Source organism: Trachypithecus francoisi, unplaced genomic scaffold, assembly GCF_009764315.1.
Source record: "Trachypithecus francoisi isolate TF-2019V2 unplaced genomic scaffold, Tfra_2.0 Lachesis_group0, whole genome shotgun sequence".
NCBI classification, from domain to species: domain Eukaryota; kingdom Metazoa; phylum Chordata; class Mammalia; order Primates; family Cercopithecidae; genus Trachypithecus; species Trachypithecus francoisi.
The window spans coordinates 19,864,694-19,879,284 of record NW_022681453.1 but is presented as its reverse complement, the minus strand read 5'-3'; the positions used below and the strand labels follow the sequence as shown (position 1 = coordinate 19,879,284).

The 14,591-nt window shown below is 59.7% G+C and overlaps 2 protein-coding genes across 13 annotated transcripts; one reads left to right on the top strand and one right to left on the bottom strand.

The window, feature by feature from the left end:
• Nucleotides 1-364: 364 nt before the first annotated feature.
• Nucleotides 365-10,524, top strand: PCBP4 (poly(rC) binding protein 4). 12 transcript variants are annotated; one of them, XM_033209278.1, is made up of 15 exons: nucleotides 429-633; nucleotides 2,406-2,586; nucleotides 5,891-6,038; nucleotides 6,682-6,826; nucleotides 6,953-6,976; nucleotides 7,086-7,118; nucleotides 7,339-7,455; nucleotides 7,658-7,789; nucleotides 7,954-8,082; nucleotides 8,327-8,401; nucleotides 8,570-8,614; nucleotides 8,689-8,752; nucleotides 8,881-8,933; nucleotides 9,021-9,190; nucleotides 9,652-10,524. In XM_033209278.1, exons 4-15 carry the CDS (start codon nucleotides 6,746-6,748, stop codon nucleotides 9,938-9,940), a joined length of 1,212 nt encoding a protein of 403 aa, XP_033065169.1. In that variant the 5' UTR covers nucleotides 429-633; nucleotides 2,406-2,586; nucleotides 5,891-6,038; nucleotides 6,682-6,745; the 3' UTR covers nucleotides 9,941-10,524. The 12 variants fall into 12 exon arrangements, with proteins under 12 accessions (XP_033065147.1, XP_033065206.1, XP_033065140.1 ...); XM_033209256.1 differs by lacking the exons at nucleotides 2,406-2,586; nucleotides 5,891-6,038 and adding an exon at nucleotides 6,086-6,236 and having other exon boundaries at nucleotides 365-633; nucleotides 9,652-10,523; XM_033209315.1 differs by lacking the exon at nucleotides 2,406-2,586 and having other exon boundaries at nucleotides 365-633; nucleotides 5,891-6,236; nucleotides 9,849-10,523.
• GPR62 (G protein-coupled receptor 62) lies at nucleotides 10,477-12,624 on the bottom strand. The gene has a single exon (XM_033209339.1). The coding sequence runs from the start codon at nucleotides 12,323-12,325 to the stop codon at nucleotides 11,234-11,236; it is 1,092 nt and encodes a 363-aa protein (XP_033065230.1). The 5' UTR covers nucleotides 12,326-12,624; the 3' UTR covers nucleotides 10,477-11,233.
• Nucleotides 12,625-14,591: the final 1,967 nt, after the last annotated feature.

Here is a 14,591-nt window from a genome sequence, read left to right as displayed (position 1 = left end):
AGCAGATCTAGGAACTAGGCGGGGCGCGGGGTCCCAGCGCGAGCTCGGAGGGCCCCGGCCGGGAGCGAGGCGGAGCCGGGGCTGGCGGGGCCGAGGCGGGGATGGGGGTGCAGGGGGCTCGGCAGAGGCGCCGGGCGGGCGGCCCGGGCCGGAAGGACTGGCCTGGCGGGAGCGGAGGGGGCTCGGAGCCCGGCGCAGCGCGGGCGGCACCGGGAAGGCCATGGCTGGGGACCGCGCTTCAGGCCGGACGGCCCTACCCCCAACCCGCGGGACTCTGGGAGCGGCAGGGGAAGGGTCGCCCGAGCCCTCCTGGAAGCGGCCGCCGCTCGGGGCGCACCGCGGCGCGCGGGGCGGGGCGGGTGGCTGCGGCACTGGGGCGGCTGGGGCGGGCCCGCCGCTCTGTAATCGGATCCGGGGAGGGGGCGGGGAGGGGCCGGGCCGGGCGGGCCGGGGGGTGGGGGGGGGGCGCGGAGCCGGGCTCCGGGCCGGCCGGGCTCCGCGCCTGTCAAACCCCTCATTGTTCGCAGCTGATGTCACTCGCAGTTGTGAGCGGCCGCCTCTCCCGGGGACAATGTGGGACTGAGCGGCCCAGCCGCCGTGCCGCCGCCGCCGCCGCAGGACAGCCCCAGCGAGGTAGGGCGCGGGCCGGGCGGGGCACGGCGGGCCGCGAAGTTTGGGGGTTCGCCTGGGGGCAGGGAGCCCGCGCCTGGATCCCTCGGTTGGGGTCCGGGGTTTGTGAGACTGCGAGGAACACGTTCCCTGTCCCACACGGCTGAGGCCTGCACAGGTGGGGGGCGCTGGTCTGCCAGAGGCGCTGTCGGCACCAGGGAGGGGCTTCCTGGACCTTAGATCCCAGATTTGAGGCCCCCATCCCACTCGCTGTTTCTGTCCTTTGGGCCTGCTCCTCTCTCTGCCTCCTACCCTGGGTTCTGGTTCTGCTCCATCTCTGCTCTCATCTGCCACTCCCCTGTAGCTCCTGGCTGGGCACACACCCCTTCCCATCCTCTGCAGTCCTTGGGGGAGCCGGATACAGACTTCCAGGCCAGGGATGTATGGAGATGACAGCTGGGGGCTCAGAGTGGTCCCTCTTGCCCCATAGCTCTTCAGCCCTTCAGCTCTGACCTAGCTTCTTGGCTGGGGTCCTGGGGGGTGGGGGTGGGAGGCTCTGCTACTCACTTCAACCTGGCCCTCATGCCTGCCTGGCCAGGAGAGGGAGGTGCCCGCCTCCTCTCTCCCCTATCCCTGGCCCGCCATCTTGAGACCTGTGGCACCCAGTGCCCCACCCGGCCCCAGCACCCAGGGGAGTGGTCTCCAAGGTGATGCACCCAGGGCCAGTTGCATTCCTTTCTCCCCACCAAGCCCAGGATGCTCATGTTCGTGCTGAACCAGCAGGATATGTGTCCCCAGGGGCTCACCTTCCGCCACAAAGGCTCTTAAAACCCATGAACTCCCTAAGAGCTGAGCTCATGCCCTCCCTGTTCCCTGGGTCACCCTTATTGCCTCAGGACCAGTACCTGGGACCCTGTTCTTTCCCCATCTGAAAAAATCCCCTGGCCTTCCCAGGTCCTGGAGCCCCCTCAACCTCCAGGGCACCCCCATCCCAGCCCCCACCCCCTAGCCTTCATCAGCATGCAGGCTCAGGCTGCCCAAACACAAGGGGATTGTTCTTCTTGCATGCTCAGGGTGGGGGGCTGGGAGCAGGCAGCCCACACACCCTGGCAGGCCCAGGCCACGAGGAGGCTGGCTTGCCCCACCCTGTGTCCCCAGACAGGCTGTCCACCCTCCCTACTCCCATCACTGCTGCCCCTCCAGCCTCCATCACCATTGCCCAGTGGCGCTGACATCTTGAGGAAAGAGCTCTGAGCTGCACAGGTAGACCCCTGGGTTCTCCAGCTCTGCCAGTTGCCTCCCGTGTAGCCTTAGAAATATTTCCCTTCCTCTCTGGGCCTCAAGCCCCTCTTGTGATGGGTAAAGCCTTTCCAGCTGTGACAGGCTGAGCCCAACTCGACTCTGTGAAACGTACTCCACCCCCCAGCTCTTCTTCCAGTCCCCCTCTTGTGTGAGGAGACCCACTCTGCTCCCACCCTCTGAAAACCTAAAGCACAGCCCAAATCCCCCACCCCAGCAGCATACCTAGGGAGCTCCTAGTCCTGGTAAAACGGCAGGAGTAGGGCTGGGGATGCTGAGAAAGGAACCAGGCATCCTGTCCAGGTAGGTCCTACCTCTGCCCATGTGACTGGCCCCTCACGTCTGGGTCTTCTCACTCTACTCTCATTACTCCTCCGGGACCCTCAGCCCCATCTTTGGTTCCAAATGTCCCCAGGCCCCATGAACCTTAACTCTTCTCCTTGCACACTGACCCTGGTCCTGTCTCAAATTTCCTCTTTCTGGAGCTCTGTGTATAGTGGAAAGACAGGCTCAGATATGCCCAACGGGGACTTCTTTGAGTTGTAGCAACATCTTTGAGGGGCACAGAGGCCTGAGTGATCACATCTGACTTGGAAGCCTGGGGAGGGCTTCACAGAGGAGGTGACATTTGAGAAGGATTTTGACAGAGAGTGGAGAGGATGGGTGTTTTGAACTGAGGTAATCCTGGATAAAGGCCTGAAGGGCTGGAGGTGCTACATGTGTTCTGCAGCCTGCCATATGTGAAGGATGGGGTGGAGATGAGACAAGAGAGACGGGGGCTGAATCACGAAGGTCCTTGATGGTCTGTCCGTGGAGCTCAGGCTTTATTCTTTGGGCACTGGGGAGCCATGGGTGGCTGTTGAGCAGCAGAGTAAGTATACAGTTTTCAGCACGAAGAATGGAAGCTAGAGGTCTTTCTCAGTGTAGGTGAGAGAGTGAGGGGATGGGTACCATGAGGAGGCTGTGTCCTTTCTCCTGGAGCCAAGCCTGGGCCCGGACTTGACTTGGTTTCCCTTGGTTCTGAAGATCCCTGGGGGCTGCCTAATGATGCTGTATGGAAGCTGTAGCATTTCTGGCACCTGCCAACTTGTCAGAGCTGCCTTTCCCTTCCTGGCACTTTGTCTATGTGGCAGATCTGAATCAAGAAGCCAGAGGCTAGAGCTTGTGGACCCCAGGATGCTCACCTGAGGCTCCCCACTCCCCTCCTCCTCTCTCAACTGCAGATGATTGGCTATCCCCGGAGGCTGGGAGGCCAAGAGGCTGGGCACATGTGTCCAAGGACGCTGGGGCAATTCTTATGAAGGCCTGGCTAGTTAGGAGGGTGAGCATCTCCGGAGAAAGGATTGGGCAGGAGTGTTAGGAGCCCTCGATGCAGACCTGCTCAGGCCCAGGGTCCACCCTCACCACACCCTGCCTCCCCGGATGTTCCGAGCCATTCCCCAGCATCGCTGGGTGTGGCTAGCATGGCTGCTTTGGGAGTGGGAATAGGAGAAGGAGGCTGCTAGGTGGAGAGCTGGGGGTGCTGAGGGGATATGGGGGGATGTGAGATGGAGAGTGAAGCCCAGGTGGGTCCACAGGCCCTAGCTGGTCCAGACATTCTGGCCAGCAGAGCAGAGGGAATCCCCCAAGGGGCGGGCCAGTCTACTTGAATCGCCTGGCCCCAGGAGCCCTCCCCTCCCCCGGATTGTTCTTGTTCCAGAACAAAGGCAGGGTGGACACTTGATCCCTGCATGTGGGGGGAGCTGGCTAAGCCCCCAGCCCTTTGATTGGGCAGCTGTCATGGGAGAGAGACAGCTGGGGGGGAGGGGCAGGAAGGGGGCAGCCGCCATCGCTTACACAGCTGTCACCGCCCGCCCCCCGCCCCCTCCTCCAGCCTGAGTGGCAGAAAGCCAGGGACAGAAGTGGGCACTGGGGCTGGGGAGGGGGCCTGGGAGTCAGGAGGGAATGCCCGAGGTCAGAGGCCTGGTGTGAGCTTGGTATGTCCTGCCAGGGAGCCCTGCTGACCAGAGGGGGCTGGGCACCCTCGGAGGTGAGCTGGAGGTCACTGTGGCATGTTGTGTGGCTGCCACGTGGGTGGCCCAGCAAAGACCCAGGGCCCACCAGGCTGGAGCAACAAATAACTCCCTAGATCCCCGGTGAGGGCAGGGGGAGCCAGTGATGCCTAATGGGGCTGCTTGTTCCTTGGGCCCTAGGAGAATAATTTGGAAGACATGGGTTAGAACCCCTTGTTCTTGCCTAAAGATGGGAAAGACCTTGAGAGTCTCTCAGAATAGGAAGGGTGCAGATAGACCAGCAACTCTCTCCCTACCCCCACCCCCTAAACACAATGCAGGTGGGTAAACCAAGGTCTAGGTCAGGTGAGGACCTGGGCAAAGTTACCCACTGGACTTGGGGTGGTGGGTCTCTGCTGGAGACCCAGGCATCTTTTCATGGCAAAAGCTCTAGTTCTGGCCATGTTCCAGCCCTCCTGCCCCATTTTTCATGGAGCCACGAGAGGTCATGTGGAGATGGTTTGGGGACAATGTCAGGTCTCCCACTGGTTACCATCCCAAGGGGGTCCTTGAACCCCAGAAAATTTTGGAACTTAAGACTGAGGCCCTGGACAAGTTGTCAGTCCTTTCCAAATAGGATCCCTGTCTACTAGCCAGGCAAAGGTCTCAGAGACAACTGAAGCCCAATCCCCGCTTTGGAAGGAGCCTGCCCTCCAGGAAGAGGACTAACAGATCCAGACAGGAGCAGCCTGAAAGGGGAGGCAGGTGGGGCTTTGGATAGCCTCACACTAGCAATGCTAGTCCCACCGCGTCCCACCTCTCTGTGACCTTGGGCAGGTTACTGATCCTCTCCAGGCATCAGATTCTCCTTCTGTGCAGTGAATTCATCTGCTCAGCTAACCAGTATGTTAGCTGAGTTCCAGCTGAGCTCAGTATGTTCTGAGCACCTTCTCTGGCCTGGCTCTGAACTGAGCCCTGGGGACATAAGGAGAAGGCAGCAGCGTTGGCTCCTGCTCCAAGGGGCTCCTGGGCTTGGCTGTCCAGAGAGGCAGAAACCAAGCACGTCATCACAAGTGCTTTGATGGGGGAAGTGCAGGCAGCTGGGGGAATGTCTAGCAAGGGCAGCCAGCATGACGCTGGCCAGGATGCTCGGAGAGCACAGTCCCTGCATCCACTGCTCATCTCCACCCTCTGGAGTCCCTATGGCAGAACTCAAATAGAAGGAGGAGCAGCTGCGCCCAGGGGAGCAGGGTGTCACCTCCGCTGGATAGGTGAGGAAACAAAGACCTTATGCCATACAGTGGCTTGCTGGGGCTTCTAAGAAGGAGCCAGGCTGGGAGCCCCCTTCACCTTCTGTGCTCAAGCTCTGTCTAGCAAGGGGAGTTCAGAAGAGGGCGCTGGACAGAACTCCATGCCCTTTCCTGTCATGTCGGGATGGGGCAGGGGGCTGAGGAGGAAGGCGCCCAGAGACTTCTGGAGTGTTCCAAGCCCAGCACACTCATCCTTCACCCCACACCCTTCTGGGCATGAGGAATTTGCAATGTTAGGGCTTGGTCTTGGCCCAGACTTAGCACCAGTTAGTCCCACTCCCTGTGTTCCCCATAGGGTTCTGGTCCCCCAGTGAGCTCCCCATCAAGGCTGAGCCTTGGCAGGAGACAGACGCCTAAGGAGAGGGATTTCCAAGCAGGATTAAGGTTCAGGATTAAGTTGGGGCATGAAAAAGGGTCGGGTGGGGAGGGCCGACTGCTGAGCTAATCCCAGCAGCTAATCTCAGGCTCCACCTTTCTCCATCAGTTAATGGCCTTGACATTCCCGCAGCCCACCAAATCCTTTTCTTACCCATCACGCAATCCCAGGGAGAGGTATTCCTTCCATTTTATGAGTGAGGAAATTGAGACTCAGAGCCCAGGTGACTTGTTTCTGGTACAGTAGAAAGTGTTCCAGGCTGGGAATGTGGCCAGCCTGGACACTTCTTACCTCCTGTTCCCAAGGCCATTTCCAGCACATAGGAGAGAGATTGGAAACCAACGTGCAGAACTGGCAGTCCCCTGACATGCTGTGCCCCACCCACTGCAGCCCAGTGCTGAATGAACCCTGCCCAGAGGTGTCTGTAATGAGCCTCTGCCCTAGTGACTTCTGGTAGGTGGGAGGTATGCCTCAATTCCCCCCTCAACCCCTGCCTCAAGCCTTTACCAGGCAGGGGCAAGACCTGACCACACCCGAGGCCTCCCTCGCTTCAAGACTTCCCATGGCTGCTCCAGCTTCCTCCCCAGCTGCTCTTCTGTGCTCCATCCAGTAGAGGTTCTGGCTGCTGGACGCAAGTGCCTCTCTTATGGAGTAAGCTTTCAGCCTGAGCTCCACCTTCAAGGCCCAATCCACAGAGGTTCCCTCTTCCAAGAGGTCAGGGAGGAGGCTCTCCTCTCTGGACTCCCATAGGCTTCCTAGTTAATTATTTATTTTAGTGTCTCAGGGTAAGGGAAAGACTAGGTACCTACCATATATGTGCTTATTGTTTTAATTCTCATCGCTCTTTGGAGATGGGAATTTGTATCCCCCTTCTACAGATGGGGAAGCTGAGGCTCAGAGGGTTGAATGGCTCCCCAGGCTTGCACAGCTCGTGAGACACACATAAGCACCTGGTCAGAGGAATGTGTGGCACTCAAGGTCCATGCAGTCTCTTTCCTCTGGGAGTTTGATTAGCCTCGCTCTGGGGTCCCCATGTAAGGGCAGGGACAGGGTGAACTGGGCTCCTCTCGAAGCCCTCTTTGACTGCCCCTGCCAGAGCCGGCCAGGTCGCAGCGTGGACACATTTGCAGGTCGCTGTGGCCCCAGCCTCGCCTGACAGAATGAGCGGCTCGGATGGGGGACTGGAGGAGGAGCCAGAGCTCAGCATCACCCTCACGCTGCGGATGCTGATGCATGGGAAGGTGAGTGGGAGGTGGAGGGCAAGGCGAGGTGAGGCTGGGCTGGGCTGGGTTTCACTGGCTATCCCAATGGGGAGGGGCTGGGCCTGGGCACTGGCACCCATCTGACGACTCTTGTCTTGTCCGCAGGAAGTGGGCAGCATCATCGGGAAGGTAGGTGCCCAGCTCTGCTCTGTACATCCCCCTCCAGCTGAGGCTTCAGCCCAGGGAAGGAGGCTGTGACCTCTAAGTTAAGAGCGATTCTGTTTTTTTTCTCCCACAGAAGGGCGAGACTGTAAAGCGAATCCGGGAGCAGGTGAGGATGGAGTCTGGGGGAGGAGCCCAGGGCACTTGATGTGGAGGGGAGATCCCTGCCCCACTTTCTCCCTGAACCACTCCTGGGCTGACCAGTGAGTGCCCCAGAGGGTGGAAGTTTTGAGCCTTGCCTGGGGCTTGGTGAGTGGGGCAGGCAGACAAGTTCTGGCAAGGGAGCAGGGAAGATGCCCCGCTGCCCGGCGCTCATTCTGTATCTGCAGAGCAGTGCCCGGATCACCATCTCCGAGGGCTCCTGCCCCGAACGCATCACCACCATCACTGGGTCTACAGCAGCTGTCTTCCATGCAGTCTCCATGATTGCTTTCAAACTGGATGAGGTCCGTGGCTGGCCAGGGCAGGAAACCAAGAGTAGTTCCCTAGGAGGAACGCAACTCCGACTTCAGATAGTGGCTGTGGGTGGGGGGGAGGTCAAGCCCAGGGCAGTGTTCCCTTGAAGTGGGACTGGGGAAAGGGTACCCTCCTGACCCCTGGGCGGATGTGGCAGGGACGAGCATGGCCAACCCACCATCTCCCTGTCAGGACCTTTGTGCTGCTCCTGCAAATGGTGGAAATGTCTCCAGGCCTCCAGTGACCCTGCGCCTTGTCATCCCTGCCAGTCAGTGTGGCTCACTGATTGGGAAGGCTGGCACCAAGATCAAGGAGATCCGAGAGGTGAGGGGAGAGGGATACCGCACACAGGGAGTCCGGGGCAAGGGAGCAGTTGCAAGAGGGGTGTTGGGCTTATGGCGTCCTCCTGACTAGAGAGCTCTGAGCCTAGGCAGCCCTTTTCTGGGTTATGGGAGCAGCCAGAAGTGGCCCCTGTTCTCTGTTTGCAGACTACAGGTGCCCAGGTACAGGTGGCAGGGGACCTGCTCCCCAACTCCACAGAGCGAGCTGTTACGGTGTCTGGGGTGCCTGATGCCATCATCCTGTGTGTGCGCCAGATCTGCGCTGTTATCCTGGAGGTGCTGCCCTGGGGCAGGGAGTGGGGGCAGGAGATGGGCCCTGGGTCTGCCTTGTCGGGCACCCCAAACCCTATGCCTGTGCCACAGGTGGAGCAGGGCAGGGCTGCAGGGATGGATGATGAGCTCTGGGGATCATGTGCATTTCCCTGGGGGTCATGATGGGGGCCTGAGGCCACTGGGCAGTTGGGGAGGTTACTGGAGTCTGAGAGGGTCCTGACAGAGCCTCCCTGTTTATGCCTTCCAGTCCCCACCCAAAGGAGCCACTATCCCCTACCATCCGAGCCTCTCCCTAGGTACTGTCCTTCTCTCTGCCAACCAGGTGAGGGGAATAACAGGAGCAGTGGGACACATTACTGGAGAAGGGGGATTGAGATGGAGGAGGGGATGGAAGAAGGAATTGGAAGTCCAGGGAGCAGGGAAGGAGTGACTGTCGCTGAACTGCCCTAATGTCACAGTAACCCCCTTTTCACCCACTTTGTCCCCACAGGGCTTCTCTGTCCAGGGTCAGTATGGGGCTGTTACCCCAGCTGAGGTGAGTGACCCATAGCCCAAGGCACCCCTTCCCAAACCATGCCTCCTCTGACCTCTGACCCCTCTTTGGCACAGGTCACCAAGCTCCAGCAGCTCTCAAGCCATGCGGTCCCCTTTGCCACACCCAGCGTGGTGCCAGGTGAGCCACCCCTGCACAAGGAGGCAGGGGAGGGTCCTAAGAGGGCACCCCCCTCCCTTCCAGGGAGAGTGGAAATGGTGGGGTGGGAAAGGTCCAGAACCACACTCAGTCCCTCTTCTCCCCCTCAGGACTGGATCCCGGCACACAGACCAGCTCACAGGAGTTCTTGGTTCCCAACGACGTGAGCAGGGGATGGGATGGCTGGAGGGTGGGTAAGGGGCCTGGGGGTCTGCACCTCACCCAGGGTTGATTTCTATCTTCCCTTTAGCTGATTGGCTGTGTGATCGGGCGCCAGGGCAGCAAGATCAGCGAGATCCGGCAGATGTCAGGGGCACATATCAAGATCGGGAACCAAGCAGAGGGCGCTGGGGAGCGGCATGTCACCATCACTGGCTCTCCGGTCTCCATCGCCCTGGCCCAGTACCTCATCACTGCCTGGTGAGCGTGGGCTGGGCGGCAGCAGGGGAGCAGGTCACGGTTCTCATGTGCCCAAGAAAGGCAGGGGTGGGGAGAGGACAGCTGGCCTCCTCTCTCTGTCTGGGCCCGACCTCTGCCTCTCCTAACCCTACCCCAATTCCCCATGGTCTTCGCCTAATTCACCCTCTGTTGCCCCATCTCCCCCGTCTATATCCACCTCTCATTCTCCATTGCTGTCTCTTTTCCCTGGGCCTCTGGCAACCCCATTTCTCCCTGTACCTCATGCTATATCTGCTTGTCCTTTCTTCCCTTCCTCTTCCACATTTCCCATCTTCCCCTCAAACACATCCACCCCATGTGATTGTTCTCTGTTCACTGCCTCTCTCTTGCCTTTCATCTAATCTCATGCCCATCTTTGCCCTCATTGTCCCTCTCTCACTCCCACTTTCCCCTTCGTCTCCCCTCTATATCCCTCTCTCCAGTCTAGAGACGGCCAAGTCTACCTCTGGGGGGACGCCCGGCTCGGCCCCCGCAGACCTGCCTGCCCCCTTCTCGCCACCCCTGACGGCCCTGCCCACAGCTCCCCCAGGCCTGCTGGGCACACCCTATGCCATCTCCCTCTCCAACTTCATCGGCCTCAAGCCTGTGCCCTTCTTGGCTCTACCACCTGCTTCCCCAGGGCCGCCGCCGGGCTTGGCGGCCTACACTGCCAAGATGGCAGCGGCTAATGGGAGCAAGAAGGCTGAGCGGCAGAAATTCTCCCCCTACTGAGGCCAGCTGAGGTACAGGCAGGGGCAGGCAGGACCACCAGCAGGGGGCTGCCTCCACACCCTGCCAGCCCAAGGAGACTCCACCCTGGGGTCCTAAACGCCGCTAACGCCCAGACGCATGGATGCACCCCCTACCCTGCCTCCGCCAGAGTGGGGGCAGTTTCTGGCCCAGGGGTCTGAGCTGCGGCAGCCCCAGGGCAGGGGACGTACCTCTTCAGCTCTGTGCTTGGATACAGGGAGCAGCCAGGAGACTCCCTAGTGCCCCTACCATGGGGGGTGTCACTCACACACTCCCCATCCCTTAGGGCTTCCTGGCCTACTGCATCCTTTTGGGAGTCAGGGAGGAGGGCCCGGGGGGTAGCTGGGGCCAGGCTTCTCTCCCCACCACCTGCAGATTTCTTGCTGCTTCCACTGATACCCTTTTGACTGGAATGAACTGGCTGGGCTTATCAGGGGGCACCCTAAAGAGGGGGCACTGCCAGGTAGCTGGGGGAGTGGCATGGGGCAGGGGCCCAGTTCTCAGCAGCAGACACTCTGTACAGTTTTTTCAATCCCTGTTTTTGAATAAATATTCTCAGCGACCAGAAAGTTGTGAAATACTGGTGTTGTGGGCAGCAAAACCTCCAGAAAATGGGTGCAGCTGAGGTCCTGGAGGACCCCCATGTGTGAATCCACCAACCTCAATTAGGCCTCCGCCCCTTCCACACGCCAGTTCTGGTGCTTCAGGACCCTTTGGGGATGAAGTCGTCCAGCCTCCTACTTCTAACACCAGACTGGTCCAGTTGTCTTCTGGGCATTTTAGAAGCAGATGGAGGAGTTTCAGTAGCTTTGTCCAGACTCTCCTTGGTGCAGATGTCAGGGAAGTCGTTCCGAGTGTCTCTCCAGTGGTTCTTCCTGCTGTGGCTGTAACGCAGATACTGTCCTGCTTGGCGGATCACTTTGGTTGTGAGCCCTTAGGGCCCTCTTCTCTGTAACACCTGCCCACCTTGGCGTGGGGACCACCTGTGAGTTTCACAAACCACCTATGCTGGAGGGGCCCTTAGAGATGCTGCAGGGTGCAGATGGGAAAGCTGAGGCCTAAGGAAGGGTCGGCCTGTGCACAATGCTATGCAGTGTTGGGCCCAGACCCCAGGATTCCTGGCTCTCAGAAGTCCGTGGGCCTCAAAAGCCTGCAGATACCCTTTCTCCTCCTGTTCCAGAGCCAGATGTCCAGCAGGGCACCTGCTGTGACCTGTGCAGGGGCTGGATGAGCCCCCACGGAAACCACCCTCCTTCTGCTCAGGAGAGAGAACTCTCAGGTGGCCCCTGGTATACTGGGGTTCTGCCCTCCTGCCAACTCGGGGGTCTGTTCTGGAGCCTCAGAAGGGCCTACGGCAGGGCCCTCTGAGGATCTTTGGAGGCACTGCAAGAGTGCCCGCGGGTGCCAGGCTTGCGGAGTGCAGGCCCGCAGAGGTCTAGGCAGTGCACGGCGAGAGAGGCGGCCCAGTGCCAAGCGCACGGGGCGCTGCAGCAGCCCATACAGGAAGGGGTGAGCCGCGAAGGCCGAGTAGGCGACCCAGGTGACAGCCGCCTCGGCTTCCGCGGCCCGCGCTGCGGGCGCCAGGCACGCGCAGCCATAAGGCAGCCAGCAGGCTGCAAATTGGCCCACGGCTAGCGCTGGGGCCAGGGCCGCCTTGCCCCCGGGCAGGCGAGGCCGGAGAGGCGGCAAGATGGAAAGGCGGCTATCCAGAGAGTCCGAGCGGAGTCGGGACCCGCGCGCCGGCCGTGGGGGCCTCAGGGCAGCGCGACGCGCCACCACGAAGATGCCGCCGTAGGCGCCGAGCAGCAGGAGGGCGGGCAGTGCGAAGGCCAGCAGGGCCCAGAGCGGCCGAAAGGGCCCGAGGCCCCCAGCCAGGACCGAGCAGCGAGCTGGAGCAGGGGGCGGTGCGGGCGGCGGCCCGAGCAAGGAGAGCGCGCCCAGCAGCCCAGCCGCAGCCCACACGGCGGTGAGCACGAGCACAGGCGGCGGCCAAGAGCCTGGCCGCAGCGGGTGCACTATGAGGCGGTAGCGTGCCAGACCAAGTGCGGCCACCCCGAGCGTGCAGGCCGGCAGCAGAGCGGCGGAGAGAAAGCGAGCTGCGCGGCACGGCGCGGGGCCCAGGCGCACGCGGCCCAGCCCGGGCGGCGGTGCGGCCAGCAGGCCCAGTGGCATGATGGAGGCGGCCGCCAGCAGGTCCACAACGCACAGGTGCGCCAGGTAGAGCGCGTCCCGCAGTCCCGGCGTGCGCAGCACCACTATCAGCAGCGCGCCATTGCCTAGCAGTGCCCCCACCTCCACGACAGCTGCCAGGATCAACCCCACCGAGCCTGCGACTTCTGAGGCGTTCAGCCCTGTGGAGTTGGCCATTTGGGCTCTCAGGCTTCACCTTGCGCTGGGATGTAGATGGCAGAATGGAGCCTACAGCGGCAGGATTTCCATCACCTGTCCCCTGCTCCTCTTGTCCCTTGCTCTTCCGGCCCCTCACCTCATTGGCTGCCCAGGACGTGGCTCCGACGCCCAGGCTGCCATCCTCTTGGGGGCTTGGCCAGGCCCATGGAGGGGTGCAAGGATGAGTCTGCTGTCTTTCTCCCCTGCCCCAGCCCAGCTCCAGCAACTCAGCCCCTGTCGGAGATGGTACTGGCTGTCACTCTGATGTTGCCACACAGGGCTGGCAAGGGAGGGCAGGGCCTGGCGCCAGCCCCCTGGGTCCTAGCAGCTGCCAGCTGAAGGCTGGAGGCTCTGCTGTGGAAGTGCCTGGGGGTGCCTCTAGGGTGGCAGGGTGGAGGACAGAGCAGGCACAGACCTGGAGCTTAGACCTGAGAAGGTTAGAGTGTGGGCTTTGGAGTCAGCCAGAGCCTGCTCTACCTTTCTCAGTGGTGAGAAGTGGCCCCCCATCTTCTGTCTTCCCCCATCCTCATCAATGGGGGTAATCACAGCATTTTGCTCTCATATTAAAGGGAAACTGAGGTACCAGTGAGACAAAAGCTGAAACAGGAGGACCCTTAGGCATGCCCTGGCCCCTAAGAGGGCTAGTTCTCTCGGAAAGAAAGGAGGCTGGAAAAGTAAGAGAAAAGCATAGGACATGGCACATAGTAGGTGCTCAGCTAATACTAACTTCACACAGAATAGGTGCTCCATGATACTGTGTGGGATAAGTGAGAGGAGGCCCTAGCAGGCAGATGCTGTTTGGTTTTGTGTTGCTGTTGTTTGCTTTTGTTTTTGCTGCTAGCAAACAGGTGCCCTTCTGGTAAAAGCACTCTGAATTTTCTTTTTCTTCCTTTTTTTTTTTTTTGAGACAGGGTCTCTGTTGCCCAGGCTGGAGTGCAGTGGCACAATCTTGGCTCACTGTAATCTCTGCCTCCCAGGCTCAAACGATCCTCCCACCTCAGCCTCCCGAGTACCTGGCACTACAGGCATGAACCACCACACCTGGCTAAACACCCTGAATTTTCTTTAGGAAACCACCTCTCCCCAGTTCTCAGGACAGGAAGTTTGGGTGAACAAGATCCTCACCCTCCATTTTCCTGATTAAGCACAAAACCCAGTCCTGACTAATCAGTGAATGGCAGGGTTCCCTGCCCCAATGTGGTTGGCTCATGGAAAGCCATATAACTCCAGTAAGGCATATGCCCCCAGGTGCAGTCACCTAGTTTCATGGCAAAACCCCATCTATAGTCTGATAGCTTGCATTGGTATCTGAAGCCTCTTCCTCTTTTCTTGGGTATCCAGCTGCCTTTTCAACATTTCCCCCCCAGGACTTTCACTAATGGGCATCTAAAACTTCCTATGTCCAAAACAGAACCATGACTCTTGACCCCTCCCCAGCAGGCTGCTCCTCCCAGAATCTTCTCCATCTTGGTGAACTCCATCTCAGGATGCCCCCCTCTCCCCGACGCCCTATGTCCAATCCGCTGAGGTCTCTGGAATCCAGCCATTTCTCACCATCACCATCAAACTGGTTCCAGCCACCACCACCTCTCACCTGGACCATTTCAGCATCCTTCTAGCTGGTCTCCTGGCCTCGGCTCCTGCACCTTGTGCTGGCCATCTGCCTTGTTTGCCCTCAGATTCATTCCCTTCTTTCCCAGTGCCTTCCTGGGAACTATATTTCCCAGGCTCCTTTGTCAACTGACTTTGGGTATGTTCAGCCAATGAAAGTTACCAGCAAAAGACTGGCGGATGGGAGGAGGGAAGAAGCCAGGATTTATTGCCCTCTGAAGCTCAGCCAGGGGCTCCCTTCAGGTGGCCCCCTCTGTGTTTCTGGCTCCTGCAGGGCGACCCTAGCCTCTGGGCGTCAGAACACCATTCACTTCCTTTATCTCTCCAGTCTTAGGGTGGTAATGATTTCCGGCTGTTGCTAATCTTTGGATTGCCTCATCATCCCCCATTTGGTCATTCAATTCTTTCCCTGTATCAAATTTCCCTTGTCTGAAATACCTAGGGTAATTTCTGTTTTGCTGACTGGATGTTAACTGACATATACTCTACAGTCCACTCTCTACACAGTGGCTGAAGTGGATCCCTCTAAAAACAAAGCAGATGGGGGCATGGCCCAGCTCTCATACCTCCAAGAGCTTCCCGTCATCAGAATAGATCAGAATAGAATCTCGGCTCCTCTGTGATGGGAGCCAGG